The following is a 16,908-nucleotide window of genomic DNA, read 5'->3' on the forward strand; positions in this document are numbered from 1 at the left end:
CCACGTGTTCTGTGCGACCCACCAGTCGCACAGCGACACGTATTTTTTTTTCCTTGGGCAGCTCTTCTTCTTCCTTCCTCTCTCTTCTCTGGCGAAATTGATCCCCTCCGATCAAAACATAGCAGCTCCCTCTGCCCAGCCGTTGCCTAAACCCCTCCCCCCCCCCGCCGTCGCCGCCTCCACCATAAGCTTGACAACCTGCCGTCGTCGAGCTGCGCCTCCACCAACTTGTGCAAATCACGCAGAGGAAGGTAGAAGAAGAAGAGAGAGGAAGGAAGGAAGAAGAAGAAGAGTTGTGAAAAAGCTTCGCTGGAGGGGGTCTGTTTCGCCGGAGAAAAGAGGAAGAAGAAGAATAAGGCAGGTGTAGAAAAAAAAAAAACACGTGTCAAAGGATGATTAGGTGCGTATGTGCCAGGTGGTGCGGCTGTTGCACCTAAGAATTTCTCTATTGTTTATGGTCTGAACTTTTACACCCAACTATTATAATAAACATCACTAGCATGAACCCTATTTTCTCTTTGCTTAACCACCCTTACTTAGTTGACAACCCTCCAAAATTTCAGTACTCTATACTTAAACACTCCATTAGTAATGTCGAAGATATTATATCCCTAATCGGCCTATTAGTCAAATGTGAAAGCCAAAAAATTCATGAGTTGTGGAGTTTGCATTGATTTGTCTCTTTTTGCTAAAAAGGCCTTACATTTGATTAAGATTTAAGAGTGTATATATCACATGAATAATTATTAATTTCGGATCATTTGCTGGTTATCATGAACGTGTCAATGGTCCTTATATGTTGTAGTGGTCATAATAAACAAGAGGAAAATTTTCAAATGGTGCCCCAAGTTAAGTCAATTCATCATTTTGACATCTCAATCTTGAAAACTATGATAATAGTACCTTAACACTTAAATTCAACCCAACATTAGTTCCTTCCGTGATTGACACCATTAAGTTGGACTTTGTCCATGGGCAAAATTGTCTCTTCATGTTTTTCTTCCACAAATCTTATCAGTTGAATTAGAGTCTCTCGACCTGGAAATTTCAACTATGCATGTGAGTCATATTACCTAGTTATCTTTGATTGTTCTATTAAGTATATATGTTTCATGAACTTCTATATTTGATACAAAATGCATTTTAATTAATGTTGATTATTTCTCTCACCGGTGGGTTGCAAAAGCTACTTTTAATTATGGATATTAATGACCAATGGTGTATTATAATTTCTAGATCTCTCTAATTTTTGTATGTAATTAACCAACACATGGCTCACCACAAATTTTGATACTGATGGGAAAATAGACATTATCCTAGAGGAAAATGTTTGTGGAGGGAAAAGATTTGAGGAGGAGAAACATGAAAAGACAATTTTGCCCATGGATAAAGTCCAACTTAACGGTATCAATCATGTAATGAACTAATGTTTGATTGGGTTTAAGTGTTGAGGTACCATTGTCATAGTTTTCAAAATTGAGATGTCAAAATGATGAATGAGCTTAACTTGGGGCACTATTTGAAAAATTTCCTCAATAAACAATGATCTGATCTATTTTGGTTGTTGAAACTTGCCTCAGTTTTTAGATATTTATTGTTGTGAACTGTTCTAACACAACTGTTTTTAATGTCCAGTAGAACATGATGATGGACTAGATGAGCTATTTGTGTATGAGAACCAAATTCCTGATATGGGAGAGTCAAATGACATATGGTGTTGTAATAAGGAGCTTACATGGAATCGTCATCAGTGAGGGTTCAAAGAATGTGGTTCTAACTCAGGCAAGTCAGGCTCCCAACATACATGCTATTGATAAAGGAAAGAACAAATTGGAGTTTCATAGAGATGTTGCATTTGATAGTGAAGATGATGGCTAGGAACCAGAAGTAGAAGAAGTTTATATAGAGAATGCAGATGGGATGGGACAAGAGTGGTCTGATGATTTATAGATGCATTGTGCATGTTTTGTGCAACCATGTTATGTGTCTCATGGTTGCTTAGATATTTTGCACCTTCATCCAAATTGTTGATTTTTGTTAGTTTGGATATAAACATCGACTTATGCATCTATTTGATTGTTATGCATTAGCTTTCATGGACAAGCTTGAATGCAAATTTAAGGGTTTTGCCCCAATATGTTGTTCTATTCATTGTCTGGTGTTTTTGCTTGTGTTACTTTTTTGGATAATTTTATAGTTCTGGGTCCAGTGTTGATGTGTGGATGTCTGGATTCATTTTGGATTGAATTAGATTTTTTTTTTTTACAGGTTAAGTGTTTGCTAGATTGAGTTTTGGATGAAAATCATATCAAATTGTCCATTATGCCCTTTTCGAGTGTATAAAGATTGATATGTGGGGCCTCCTTGTCGGTTCCAAATTAGCACATGACGTCACTTTTAGAGCCAACATAAAAATTTGGACTTATATGTAGCAATTTGAGAGTTATGGGACTAAAAAGATGGATTTTTAAAATGAGGGACTGAACTGATTTTAACATCAAAGTTTAGGGTACTAAATTAAATTTTTTCTAAAATTTTATCACTATTTAATGGCAGAACTTGACACTTCGGTTAGGGGGGGGGGGGGGGGGGACTTAATAACATACTATCAATGAAAATTTTTCTCAAACATTGAACCAATGATTGTCAATAGATCTTCCCTAGCCCGCGGTGATTGACTACTCTGCATAAAAGGAGAAGGTTTAAGTCACAACCATTCTGCTTCCCCACTCCACCAAAAAGAGCTGAGCGAGACAATAAGGGCGTGTTTACTAAACATGAATGGGATTTAGGGTGAATGAGATTTAAGGTGAATAGGAATAAGGGTGAATGGGAGAGAGAAGGAGTCATTCCCATTCCATTGTTTACTTGTCATTTGGAATGAGGCGATCTACAATGGTGTCTGAAATGACGTTCTCTCAGCAAGAGGAGAAAAAGAGATAGATCTGAAATGGTGTTTTAAGTCGTAGGCTTTTGATATGGGTAGTTTAGGATTTTGATAAAATTACAAGGTTAAAATTGGAACTGAAATCTGATTCATGGGTGAATCAAAATCAATACCAACCCCCTCCTCCGGAATGGAAAAGGGAGAATGACTCCGGGTTCAACACTGGGACCCACACATGTTTGATTCCTCCTTAAGTTAGTAAACAACACTTCAGCTCGGAATGGGAATGACTCCCAAACGGATGATTCCCATTCACCTAAAGTAAACGCGCCCTAAAGAGAGTGTTTGTGAGTCTCCGATCGTTAGTACTTCTGAACTCATTCAATGAAGGGTGCAAAATATAAATCGCCCCAAGGAACATACATACCATTTTCAGCTATTTCTCAGAGACTTCCATATTCACATTAAGCTAGAGAGGCTGATTTAGATTCTTAAAGTCTTTTTTTTTTTTTTTTTTTTTTTTTTTTCCTATATAGTAAACAAAATTACAATAAAAAACTCCTAACACAACCCAAACTATGGAAATCAAAATGAAAGGCAGAAAAACTAAAAGAGGTGACTATGGCTCAAGCTTGCAATAGCAATAGAATGTCCTAGATTTGCAAAAGCATCTGCTAGAAACTGGATCGGGATCCTCTCCTCATAATTCTCTGCTCATACTTCCTCATAAATAAATATGAACCATCCAATCTTAATAGATGGTCAGGATTTATCTTACATTCTTTAAGGTGATTAGTCTATCTTCTTCCCAAATTCTCGTATAGATTTCTGATCGCCGATCTCCTCTCATCTCTCTCTTCCCTCTCTCACCCCCAACCCCAAAGCTGATATCTTTCGCTCCATAATTCCTATTGCATATAGTTTTACACTTTTACTACCTCTCTGTTGTTCGAATCGAATCAGCAGCCGAAAGAGAAAGAAGGATGCGTTGACGGGTCTCGAGGATCGTCTGTTGTCGCAGCCGTCACGACGACCAGAACCGGTTAATCATGAGAAACCTCAAGGAACCGGTCAGGTAGAGCGACATCCTCATCCTGCTCGAGTATGAGAGAGAAGCAAGAAGGTCTCGTTGATGGGTCTTCGCTTTTGTCTTCAGCGATGGAAAAAGCAATGTTCTTTGCATGTTACTGGGTTTATGTTTTGTGAGAAAGACTGGTTCTTGTAGTGTTATGGAAATCATGATATGAGAGATCCCAGCTTGTTATAATTAGTTGCTAATATGCTGCAACTGAAGCCATATATGATTTGTGATAAGAAATATTTTTATTTGGGGATGAGAGTTAAAACTAAAAAAAAAATTTAAAGCCAAGTAGTTCAGTCAAGATGAAGGATATTGATCAAAGATCGAATAAATACGTTCTAGAAATATGAGCAATGCAAGAGGGAAGAATGGAAATAGATGGGCAGTTGAAACTTGGCCTCACTTTGTGCAAAAATTTAGCCGTGTGTTAAATTTAGTTATTCAAAGTGTTCCTTCGAAATGAGAACTTTCATCATTTTGATATCGTCGCCGGTACCAATATCAACCCAAAATTGATCACCCTACTTCTGGGTTCATATCAACCTACTCCTGGGTTTATACTCTGGGTCTGAAATTTGAGGGAATAAAGCCAGAGAAATCCTGGCCATCCATTAAGATTGGACGGCTCAGATTCATTTATGAGGAAGTATGAGCAGAGAAATATGAGGAGAGGATCCCAGTCCCTAGAAACTTTGCTTCTCTCCAAATATGTCAGATTCCTAAAGTTTAGAGAATGAAACTACAACATCCGGCCAAAGGGTTACCTTATTTGTTTATTATCTTTGACTGCTGTTTTTTTTTCTGGTCGGAATCTTTGACTGCTTTTCACTTAAACAGATGCTGTATGATGAGCTAAATCCAATTGAGTCCATTTTGTGCGCAATGTAAGCAATAAAAGTGTCCCAGCTTGACAGGAAAGACCACATATTAAACCAATCCACAAACCCTGTACCAACAGAAATTAAACATGTTAATGCAAAACAGCAGATCAGCACATTAGCTTAGTTGCTTCTTCCTCAGTTCAAATGCATTTAAGAAGCTGCTATATACTTGGAATTGATATGAACATGTGTGTATTTTGACTCTTTGAGAGCTATTCTGAAAGGTTGCATCACCTTGGCATATAGTTTCAGCTTAAACGCAAGAAGACATGCGATTGTCACACCAATCAAATAGAATGTGCCCAAGTTCACATAGACAGCCAAGTGCTGCCAACCGCAACCTCTAGCCACACCTAAAATTATGAAAACTCACTTTCATAGGCACCCAAGAAAAACCTGTTAAGTGAACAAAGTCCAAAGGCAAAGCAGCAGATAGATTTACCAACCTGATAAGACACCTTGCACCGAATCAAGCATTATTGAAATTGCAAGAAATGGTGTCATGTAAGCAAATTGCTTAATTATTGTAGTGCTGTCACTGAAGAAGCCAGCCCAGATATTGTGACCAAGTGCTAGCGCCAGAACAACTAAGACACCAAGAAGCACAGAGAGCTTCAGAGTCACAGCCATCGCATTCTTAGCTCGGTCTGGATTGCCTTCTCCCAATTCATTTGACACCCTTGTGCTACAATATAAGTAATCTTAATTTGCTTGAATGCATGAAACAGAATGCAGATATCCAACAAATTGTAAGGAATCAGAATGACCTAGGGACCAACCTTGCTGCAGCACTGAGGCCATATGTAAGCATGTAAGCAATTGTTTCTGTATTCACACTGAAGAAATCACAAAAAAAAGAAATTAGTGAAGTGGTTCTGTAAAAACTTCTTCAGTCAGGTAGCAATAACAGGTTCATGCAGGGTAAAAAAAAAAAACAGTGTAGCTTACCACATTGCAATTAGTGAAGTGGTTTGTTCCGAGTTTGGCATTAATCCTGCCAAGAGCACAAGAATCTCAAAAGCCCAGTACTCCAAGCTGGAATATGAAAATATGCAAAGTTCAATACTGAAACTTATATTTCATCCTAGCAGTAGGTACTCAGTTCATACCATGTGTTTGATCAGATTGGACTTCCATAGTGCACCCAAGATGACTATGCCATTTTTCCAAGTCATGAATATAACTGCTAACAATTTTACCAAATGAACTTCATGTACATAGCTCACTCAACTAAGCTGAAGTCAGTTTCTCATTTTACACTTGATAAGCATTTGCAGTTCTTTAGTCTAGTATATAGCTGAATGAGTCTACATGCCGCTAATAGGGGTTTTAAACATTACAAATACACTTACCAAACCATCGCTGCAGAGGGGAGAGCAAGTTTCAAGTCAGTCAGGACATAGTGGAATGATTCTAATGAAAATCCTTCCCATGTGTGCTCAAATTTCTTAGCACAAACAACATACGTAGCCAGCATGAGAAACGATATACATAATGAAATTGAAGCTGCTAGTGGAGCTCCCTTGAAACCAAGAGCTGTCCAATGTACCAAACCGTATGCAATGCCAATATGAAAAACCAATGGGATCGCTGAGAGAAAAACCAATGGCATGACTACAGATTGTGTCTGAAGAAATCTCAATATGTTATTCAAGAACCCATATGCAAATAATCCTGGAATCAGATACTTAATATAAACCGCAGCAGACATCGAAATTTGAGGATCTTGCTGGAGTAAGATAAGTATGGGCTCGGTGTAGAACCATACTGCAGATATGATGATAGAGAAGAGGAAAGATATGATGGAAGAGGCTTGCAGATAAATTCCCAACATTCTGTATGACTTTGCACCAAATCCTTGCCCACACAGGGTCTCAAGTGCTCCACTCAACCCAACCTGAACAAAAGGAAACAATGAGATGCTAGCAGTAGCAGAATCCCCATTCTCCAACACCCAATTGATAATGTAATTTCATTTTCCCTTTTGATTTGTCTGTTCATACATAGTCTTTATTTTCCTTTACCATACAGCAGTATTGATAAGGAATATATATAAGTTCATGGGGAACACCTTCTAGTACTAATGCTATGATTGATATCCAAATCATCGTCCTCTTCCCCCAGTTATTATCATCAATTCATCACTATCATATTACTCTTCCGTACATGTACATATATGAGTGATCAACATAAACAAAACATTTAACATAAACATAATGAAAGCAAAGAAACACAAAAACTACATAAACTACATTTGGGAAAATGGGAGGCCACCCTTGTCCTCTGAATGTATAATTATAAGCAACAGCACATCAAAATCTAGAAATAGCTTCACTGTTCTTCTCACAGAAGGAATGAAGTCACTCTCAGATGCCAAAAGACAAAGAAAATGCTAAAGAGAGAAAACATAATTTGAAAAGAAATACCCCAAAAATGATGCTAAAGCCTAGCTAATAACCAACACTTCTATCTGAGATATGAATAAGGGAATAGTACTCCAACACCGTTCTATTCAATTTCCTACATAATAAATTTGATAGTGGATACAGATTAATGGAAAGCAACATGATAGAGTGAGTACAGAGAGAGTTACCTTACCATGAAAGCAAATCCAGTGACAACAGCCCATGAATTGGCCAGTGTTGCCCCAGCAAGCTCAAGCTCACCAAGGTGACCAGCAAACATAACCGAAACCAAAGTGATCAAGTAATAGAAAACATTGGTCAGAATCATCGGCAACGAAAACAAGACCTGATTCTTGGCCTCCTCCACATCCAAAACCTTGTTCCACCACCTGAGTCCTTCACCTCCATCAACTCCCGACTCCAATAAGGGCACTGCTGCATTAGTATCTGAACTTGCTGTGTTTTCTGGCATGTCTCTATTACTTCCTGGTCTTTCTTCTATTTCTTGTCTTTCTATGTCTGGTATATGTGGTTTCCAATATATTCTCTTTCTACGTAAGAGGACACATCTGTATCTATCTACATATCTATATATATAGATATTTTCCCATCTAAGATTTGCCGGCCAGGTTGATGGTCTTAAAACTCTCAATGGTTTTATAAATATTTTGTGTTTTGACTATTCGGTGTTTCCTGTCAGTTTCCCTTTGAACAGAAACCTTGCAATATAGTATGAGCCACTCCAACGAACCCCAATGGTCCCTAATCACGTCCACTGGGTTTAAAAGTTACAGAACACTCGGAATAACAAAGACTGGTAAGCAACTTTGGAACACATGATTCCAGCATGTAGGTGACATTTATGAAGTACAGGGGAAATGTGTGTGCATGAATTTGATGATCAACAAGATTGCATAAAATATAATGATAAGCATGGAAAGCAAGTTACTGGGAGTACTCGAAGTAACTAGTATCACAATAAAGATCAAAGACTTGTCTTTGTGGTTTGGTGTTTTGTCGCATGTCATAGTAAATGACTCTGTGAAGCATTTTGCCGAACATTTTTAGAGAAAAACTAACTTCACAACACTTTAAGCTCAACGGAGACGTAAAATTTAAAATAATTCGATATTTTGATATGATCATTCTTTTGATTGCTGGATCAGCTTGAACAAATATGGGCATCCTATGGGCAAAAATGCACACTTGAATTGACTTGCAAAAAAGTAATTCTTTGAAATAATTTATCCAACAGTTTAACTTATATATCAACAAATATGCATCAGCAAATGCAAATGGGATGCTGAAAATCCTACTGAACATAGTTGGAAAAGAATGTAAACTTTGTTTAGGCCAATGAATTGGTCAGAAACATGGGGCTGAGATTTTCTGTGTTTCTTCACAGTTGTGTATATATCTCTGTCTCTAGAGAAGACAAATCCAGATCTAGACGTGTCAAACATTACTAGACTCCAGACCACCATAAAATATTGTACAGAAGTAATGAAATTTGAGCCTGTGAGTCTGTGACACTGCATTTTATGGAAATGTGTCTCTTTCTCTGGGTCATGCTATGTCGTGCAAATTCAATCATAGTAAAAAACTAAAAACCATATCATACATTTCACGTGCATAATGCATCTAGTTTGTAAATTCTACTCGAGTTATTTTCTCAAAGTAATACTCTTTAACTGAAACTAGAGCATTTCCAGCTGTTCAATACTCTTTCTATTTCGTATTTACAACTCTAATTTCTTTCTACTACAAATGATTTTTCCCTCATTCCACCACAGATAATTTGTTCTTTAGTTTCATGCAACATCAAAACTAGATCGATTGTAAAGAATATCAGGTTAATACTCTGAGTTATGAACTTACGATCAGTCTGATCTCCCCCAGAATGAAATGATTGAAACTCAAACTTTGATTAGAGTTCATAACAGACGGCAATCAAAAGTAAAACATGAATATTGAAAGATTTAGCTTAAGGCCACTTTCTCTCTTCTTTGCAATAATACAAAAGCCTAAAAGTTAAACATGAATTAGAGTCAGTGAACCATTGTTATTGGTGATTTGGAATAACCGGCGACGTGAACGTTGCGTGTTCACCAATATCATGAGGTGTGAGGTAAAATTATTCTTCCTACTAGAAAAAACATGTATTAGAGAGACCATTACCGGATTAGTTCGTGTTTTCTTACAATCATAATCAAAAGGAGTTGAAACTTTGAAAGGTATGAATGAAGAGGTTGGAAGTGCTACTATAATGATCTTTCTAGTCCTTTTGAAATCACTATTTTCTTTTGCTCATATTTATTTCCTTTTACCCTTCATGGGTCCCTATAAAACACAACAGGTTCAATAATTTCAGGCTTTCCAGTATGTTTGATGCCTTGATGGTCCTCCATTCCCAACACTAGTGAGGAATCATGTAGTGAATAGATTCAAAATCTACTCTCATAAACATAAAACTCTCTTTCATCAATCATTCAATTGACAGTAGATGTAATCTTTGATATAAAAAAGCTGGAGGATTTTTTGTTAAACTAAGTTTTCTTCCTATGCTGAATAAGTATATTTCATTAATCTCTTACTCATATCAGCAAAGATTTTTCAGTTTCCAAGAGGTATTCTTTGAATCTAATTAGTTCTTCAGTCTATTAAGATGTCAGTCAACCTCAAACTCAGACACAAGAACTGCATCATTGTAGCTTCTATCATCAAATAATTTTTTTTCTTGTAGATTAACTAACATACACATAAATTTGCTTTCAACAAATTGAAGCAGGTAGAATTTGTTTATGTACATCATCATCTATCAAAAAGTTTCTACAAACAAAGTTCAGATTCATTATAATCCTTCCTAATCTACATACTCAGTAATATATGTCAGATCCAGGCAACAATACAACATATATCAGTGGAAGCAGTACAGCAAATGCTTCATCTTGAGTTCTTGATATTAAGGTGAGACAAAAACTTATAATATAAGGGAAGGGCATTAAGAATTATAGATCATATTTAGCATAACATGATGGAGACACAGCCCAGTTTATTACCATATATATCAAGCAAGCATTAGTATTAACTTGGATGCAAATGCCAACTACAATTGGTTATACATTACTAATAGGATGAACACATAAGTAAGAAAGAAGGCTCAAGATTCAAAATACGTGCTTTCATGCGCTTTGAATCTGATATATGAAGATAGCTCAACTGCATTGTCACTCTTTCTTCTCTTCCTTCTTCTCTTCCTTGGGAGCTTCAACCTTCTTCTCTGCCTTTGCTGCTTCCTTGGCTGTAGCCTGCACCTTGGCTTTGCCCTTCTTTGGCTTCATGAAGCAGAAGCAAGAGCAGCAAGGACACTGAAATAAGAACTTCATAGCTTCACCTTCTTTGCTCTCAAGTAGCTAGTCCTGAGAATTATTTCTCATGTATAGCAAATGTTGAACTTCACCTTCCTTTTCTATCTACTTCCTTATCTAACTATTTATGTTGTGTGCTTTATCAAAACAAATATAAAAATGTAACAATACACACTGGATTCCACTTCAATCACTATCAACAAGGAAGATGCCTGCCTAATAATGCCAGAGCTAGCAGTGGGACTAGGGTCTGTGGGGTTAGCCATGGATCCATGATCAACATAAGTTACATAATGCAGCTAACAGTCTAATACTAATAGGAACTGTTCTTGATTGCTTTTTCTAACTCCACAGATTCATGATCCCTGTTAGGAAATAAAAGCACAATATATTTCAATGTCTCATACTAGGTTGATCAAACTGACTTTAGTGGATATGATACTGAGTTTTGTGAATCCATGAATTTGACTGTTTACAAACCTTCAAAACTTGGGTACTGGTATATACACAGCTGAATCAATTAGTTGAATGATCAAAACACCTCAAGTATGGGTCTAAATTTATTCCCAGAATGAAGAAACAAGAATAAAGTATAAGTGGAAATATTCTATCACCATTATGTTACCTTTAACTTATTCAACCCTGGGAAAAAGTTTGGCAAACACATAATGCGAACCTCATGGTGATTTTACGTTAGAGTTTGACTTTGGATCCATTATGCCTCCATTGCCTTCGAGTAAAGGTGAGGGAGCCATGTGATTGTGAATCACTAGAGGAGAGAATGCATTTGATTGATCAATTCAGTTGTCATTATCACTACCTGATGGCCACCTATCTGCAACCATGTTTTGGCTCCATGGGGTCAGAATTCCTTTGTCATATGACTGTATCAAATGCCAAGGATGTATAAGAATACTTCCTAGCCATATCAAGAATTTCATTGCATCAGTTTACAGGCTTGTGAAACTTTTATGAAAAGAAAGGCAATACAAGCTATACAATCAGTTTACAGGCTTTGAAAACATTCTTCTATCAAGTTCTCCCTCTCTATAATGTAAGATACCTAATGTTTACCACCCATGATTGATATCCCACTTAAAGTTGATGTGCTTAAGACAGTAAACAACACACGGTAAACTGCTTGGCAGCCAACATTTGTTGCATCGTTATTCCAAGGGAACTGCCAGGACCATATAGAGAACCAGTTTGCTATTCCGAGTAAGCCCAGAATTCAAAGCTTGGGAGAAGGTTTTATTGCCTTGGGCATTTGACGATAATCGTATACCCCAATACCTCGTTTTCTTCCGAGCCGACCTGCATCAACATACTGTACAAGAAGTGGGCAGGGAGCATATTTATTGTCGCCAAGGTCAGCATGGAGAACTTTCATAATTGATAAGCAGACATCTAATCCAATGAAATCTGCAAGCTCTAAAGGACCCATTGGATGATTTGTTCCCAACTTCATTCCCACATCGATATCTTCCTTTGTTGCCACACCAGTATACAGTGTAAAAAATGCTTCATTTATCATCGGCATCAGGATCCTATTCACAACAAAGCCGGCATAATCTCGAGAGCATATTACTGTCTTCCCAAACCTGCCAGTAGAACTGAAGAGTTAAAGCCTATCCCACAAATGGGAAGATAAAGTTTTCACTTTTATGCAATGCAAAGTATCCAAGTGAATAACCTTTCTGCCAATGTTTTTGTAGCATGAAAAGTCTCATCTGATGTGTCTGCTCCTCGCACAATCTCAACAAGTTTCATTATAGGAGGAGGGTTCATAAAGTGCATGCCAATCACCTGAAAATCACAATAGTAATTTGATTTCTGACTACACAGGTGTGGACAAAAATATAAAAAATAAATCTTGTATCTTGTTTAAGTTTCACAAGCTCTACAGAATCTGAAAAGCATAATCTCAGGACCAAAAGTAGAAAGCATATTCAGAGCTTAACCTGCTTTGGTCTGCTAGTTGCTGATGCCAGACGAGTAATGGAGATGGAACTTGTATTTGATGCCAGTATGGCTGAACTTTTTGTGATCTTATCTATTTCAATAAATAACTTTTTCTTCACATCTTCAGACTCCACAATGGCTTCAATAATAACATCTGCTGAAGATAGTTCTTGCAAGTTTGAGGTATACCGCAGACGGCCCAAAGCATCTTTACCAACAGCCTGTTAAAAAGAAGTTCAACAATGTGTTGATAAATTACAAGGAGAACATCACACTAGTGTATATGGATGATACACCTAATACAATAGGGAAATGTTCTATTGGCTCTGTTTCTCAAAAGTTACTTATGCGAACTGTTAACAAGAGCACACTATGCCACAAGTGCAAAACTTTTCCAGTGAGACTGTTAGTTTGTTGGGAGTTGTCACTTTGATCCATGGCAAAAGAGTGCTGTTTGGTAAAAGTAGAAAGAAACTGAGAGCTTAACTAAACTGAGAACTAGGCTTTACATGACTGCTCTAGAGTAGAAATTGGTTGTCTGGAGTAGTTACTTGAGTCGATTGGCGTTATATTCTGCGAAGCTTCTGGTTCTTCACTTGTTTAAACCATTTTCAGCTAAGAATTGACCAAATTTCTCTATCGAAGCCTCTTGCTTTTAAGTTGGTTTACAAGTTCAAGCTGAAGGAACTTGTGATGAGGAATTGTATTGCAGGACTGATGAGATTGATTTTTCCTTGCAAATTAAAACCATATATTACAGTATCAATTCTGGCCAATTATCACGATTTCAACTTCTGTTTTCTACTTTATGTTTGCAAGCCTCACCACATAATCAGAACCAAAGACCAATTCTTATACTAACCACCTAAAGTTGACCCATCACAATTTCTATAACAAATTGACGGGGTTTTGAGTTCATCAAATTCAGCATATAAAGAATGAGAGAAAGATATTTATTGACCTGGGTGAGTTGTCCTTTGGAAACGAGGCGCTGGATGGAGCTGGAGATGGACTTGGAGGCTCTGGTCAGAGCACTTGGGTCGGTATCCAGGAGCCAAGCATCACATCCGTGCATGGCGGCGAGTTGGGCTATTCCTGAACCCATTTGGCCGCCGCCCACCACAGCAATCGTCTTCATCTCCGAGATCATCTGGTGTCCCCACAAATTCTAACAAACTGTACTCTGTTTTTGCTTCGGGAAAGCAAACAGACCCTGCTGATCATAATCACAACGAAATGACCGTTTTGTCCTTCATATCACAGCTAATCACGATATTGTCACTCAGTTTTCAGTTTAATGATCTTTTTACCCTTCCTATCACCTTTAATTACGTTTTACCACTTAACTTTTAGTTAGTGTATATGTAGGTTTTTAATGAAATGACCTTTTCGCCCTTTAGTTTTTTGTCTAATACCAGTTTTGTCATTCCTTTCTAACAAAAGTATAAAACGGTGTAAAATTTTTTTAATTTTATTTTGGTTGAAAAAACGTGCTTGAAAACGTGGAACCTGTAATATCCCGGAAATTTAATATTAGTTTCTAATATTATTTGGGAGTTTTCGAGTTGACTTTTTAATCTGTTGGGTTTCTCGGAAAACTTCCTTCACGGAAGTTGTAGAGCATGACGATACGAGTTCGTAAACACGTGGCACGCGTAAAACGGATTTCGTATGTGGAAGTTATGGTCAGCAGAAGTTCGTGGTTTTTCGGGATTTTTTAGTATAACTATGAAAAAAGTTATAGGGTTCCCTCAGTTTTTGTCCCGCACCACTCTCTCCTTTTTTATTCTCTCCCGCCTCACCTTCAGTATCCGAGTTTCCCAGCCAACCCGACCCGGACCCGGTTGACCCGATCAGGATTTTCCGGCCATCTCCGGCCGACCCAGACTACGGCACCGGTCGGAAACTCTTCCTCTCCTCGGCGTGATCTTCCCTATGTAGGTGGGTGAAGACGACTCAAGCGGGTTTGAGAGAATCAAACGCTGCAGTGGAGGGTGGCAGACCAGACTTTGACCCGAGGGCGTTCCGGCCTTGTACGGCGGCGACGGGAGGTGAGGCTACCTATTTCGTGAAGCTTTCGTCCTTCCTAGAATGTTTGAACCACCCTTGCAACTCATTTCTGGGTTTTTGAACCCCAAATTGCAAAGTGAAGATCGGAGCTTGCGGCGGCTGTTTCGGGCGGTTTAAGGCCGAGTTGGACTTAGGCTCAGGTAGGAAAAGTGCTTTATTTGTAGTGATCTTCAAGTTTGTAGTTGGGTGTTTGGCCAAATTGTGAAGTTGTAGGGTGGCGCGTGGGGCCCACTCACCGCTGCCGGTGGTGGCGCGTTGGGCATGGTGTTTAGGTTTAGTTACTTTGGTTAGCTAGTTCTTGTTGTTGTGAGCATGTTGGTATATTATGAGATTAGGTTAAGTTTGAACAAGTTTTGCTTGTTAAATTCTTTGTTATTGTAGACTTGTGCGAAGTGTTGAGCTAGGAGAATCCAAAGTTAGGCAGTGGGGGATTGTGGTTAAGTGTTCGACGACCTTGGGGGGTCTCGGATGAAGGTTGTCCTTTTTGGGCAAAGCTTGAGTTAAGGCATGTTAAGGGTGTAATGTTCTTTTATTAAGTTGTTATTAAAGTTATTAATTTTTGTTAATAGGTGACTTGAGGAGTGTGGTTTGGTGTTATGTTCTTGTGTAGTGCGTGTGAAGACGCAGCTGGATTTTAGGTGAGTAACATCTCACCAAGGTCCACTTTCGGACCAATTATATATAATTATTATGATGATGATTGTGATGTTGATTTTGGAGATGATTATGATGATGATTGTGATATTGTTTTTGAGGATGATAATTATTATGATGACGATGGTAATGGTTTTGATTGATGATTATGATGCTATTTTTATATTGTGAGTAAATCTCACATGGGTTCTTAAGGAACCGAAATTTACTTTATAATTTTGTTTTATTAATTGTGAAATTGTCCTTGAAAGAAAAATGATTTTGTTTTTAAAAATAAATGAGCTTGATCGTCAACGGCTCATGGTAAGTAAAAACAAGTTTTCTGTTAAAAATAAATCTTTCAAAAAGACTTCGATCATGTGATATGGTGATGTTGAAATATGGTTGTTGATAGATTATTTTAGTGGGAATATCTATGTCTTTGTTTATATAAATATATCTAGGTGGAAAGATATAATTTATGAAGTGCTCTTGTGATGTTGTTGATGATATTTTTATATTTGAATTGTTGTTTAAATAGTCAAACCGGGTTCCTAGCCTTTAATCGGGTGATAGGTTACGGTTATGATTATATTTTTATTTTGTGATTTGATAAGTGTTATGATGGGAGAGTATTGGAATGTGTGCCTTAGTGGTGATTGTGTGCATTAGTTGTGTATGTGTGTGCCTTAGTGGTGATTATTAGATTAGGAGCCTTCGTGATGGACCGGGAACCAAGCCTTGGCCGGGTGATTGGTTACGGTCAGTATAGAGCTCTAGTCTGTCAGTCGGTACTTCATGGGGGATGACTAAGTGTTGACGAACCCATGAGTACGCATTTGTTTGGTTACTTATGGGGGATGACTAAGTGTTGGCGAACTCATAAGTAGGAGTAGAGAAATGTTTGTGTGATGTTCTTATATGTTGTTTAAATTTCATGCTTTGAGTATCTCCTGAACTATGCTTATCCGCAGGAGATGCTTAAATCTTAATTGTGTGATTTTAATAGAATTCTTGAACTATGTTTATTTATAGGATTCATTTATGATTTTGAGTGATTTTAAATTATTGTGTTTTTTTTTAATTGTTTCTTTTGAATTCTCTTGTTTTTAGGCGATTCCTGAACTAAGTTGCTAATGCAGGAATTACCAGTTTTAATTATATGTGATGTTGGGATTGTTGGGTTATTATTTTGGGAGTTACTCATACGAGCTTTTTAGCTTACCGGGTTTGTTGTTTATAACCCGGTGCACCAATTCATGATGTAGGGGTTAGACCTGCAGGTGATGATCAGAAGGTTTGAGGCAGTGGCCTAGGAGCTGGGTTTTGACTAAATACATTTATTTGTATTTTATGGTAGTTGTTTTTAAACTCTTGTGAGCGAAGTAGTTTATTACTAGACTTTTGGAAGTTGATGTAATTAAGGAGATTAAATGTTTAACTCGGTTGATGAGTTTATCGACATTTACATTTCCAGTATTTGTTTTTAGTTTTTGAAATTGTTGAGCAGGTTATGGGATATTTAGAATTTGAGTTTTATCATGCCCAAATTTTTGAAATTTTCGAAGGATAAATTTCGAAAGGTGACAGAACCCAAATGATGGTTATGTTCCTGCTTTAA

The 16,908-nt window shown here is 37.6% G+C and overlaps 2 protein-coding genes across 2 annotated transcripts; both read right to left on the bottom strand.

Moving 5' to 3' along the window:
* Positions 1–4,558: 4,558 nt before the first annotated feature.
* LOC101304178 (MATE efflux family protein ALF5-like) lies at positions 4,559–7,730 on the bottom strand. Its single transcript, XM_004296475.1, has 7 exons — positions 7,448–7,730; positions 6,202–6,746; positions 5,798–5,884; positions 5,629–5,685; positions 5,296–5,534; positions 5,084–5,202; positions 4,559–4,914 (listed from the first exon to the last, which is right to left on the bottom strand). Exons 1-7 carry the CDS (start codon positions 7,724–7,726, stop codon positions 4,798–4,800), a joined length of 1,443 nt encoding a protein of 480 aa, XP_004296523.1. The 5' UTR covers positions 7,727–7,730; the 3' UTR covers positions 4,559–4,797.
* A 3,764-nt stretch (positions 7,731–11,494) lies between these two features.
* On the bottom strand, positions 11,495–13,780 carry LOC101304468 (3-hydroxybutyryl-CoA dehydrogenase-like). The gene is made up of 4 exons (XM_004296476.1): positions 13,546–13,780; positions 12,584–12,805; positions 12,316–12,428; positions 11,495–12,223 (listed from the first exon to the last, which is right to left on the bottom strand). Exons 1-4 carry the CDS (start codon positions 13,732–13,734, stop codon positions 11,854–11,856), a joined length of 894 nt encoding a protein of 297 aa, XP_004296524.1. The 5' UTR covers positions 13,735–13,780; the 3' UTR covers positions 11,495–11,853.
* Positions 13,781–16,908: the final 3,128 nt, after the last annotated feature.

The sequence above is a fragment of the Fragaria vesca genome, linkage group LG4 (genome assembly GCF_000184155.1).
Source record: "Fragaria vesca subsp. vesca linkage group LG4, FraVesHawaii_1.0, whole genome shotgun sequence".
In the NCBI taxonomy this organism is placed as follows: Eukaryota; Viridiplantae; Streptophyta; class Magnoliopsida; order Rosales; family Rosaceae; genus Fragaria; species Fragaria vesca.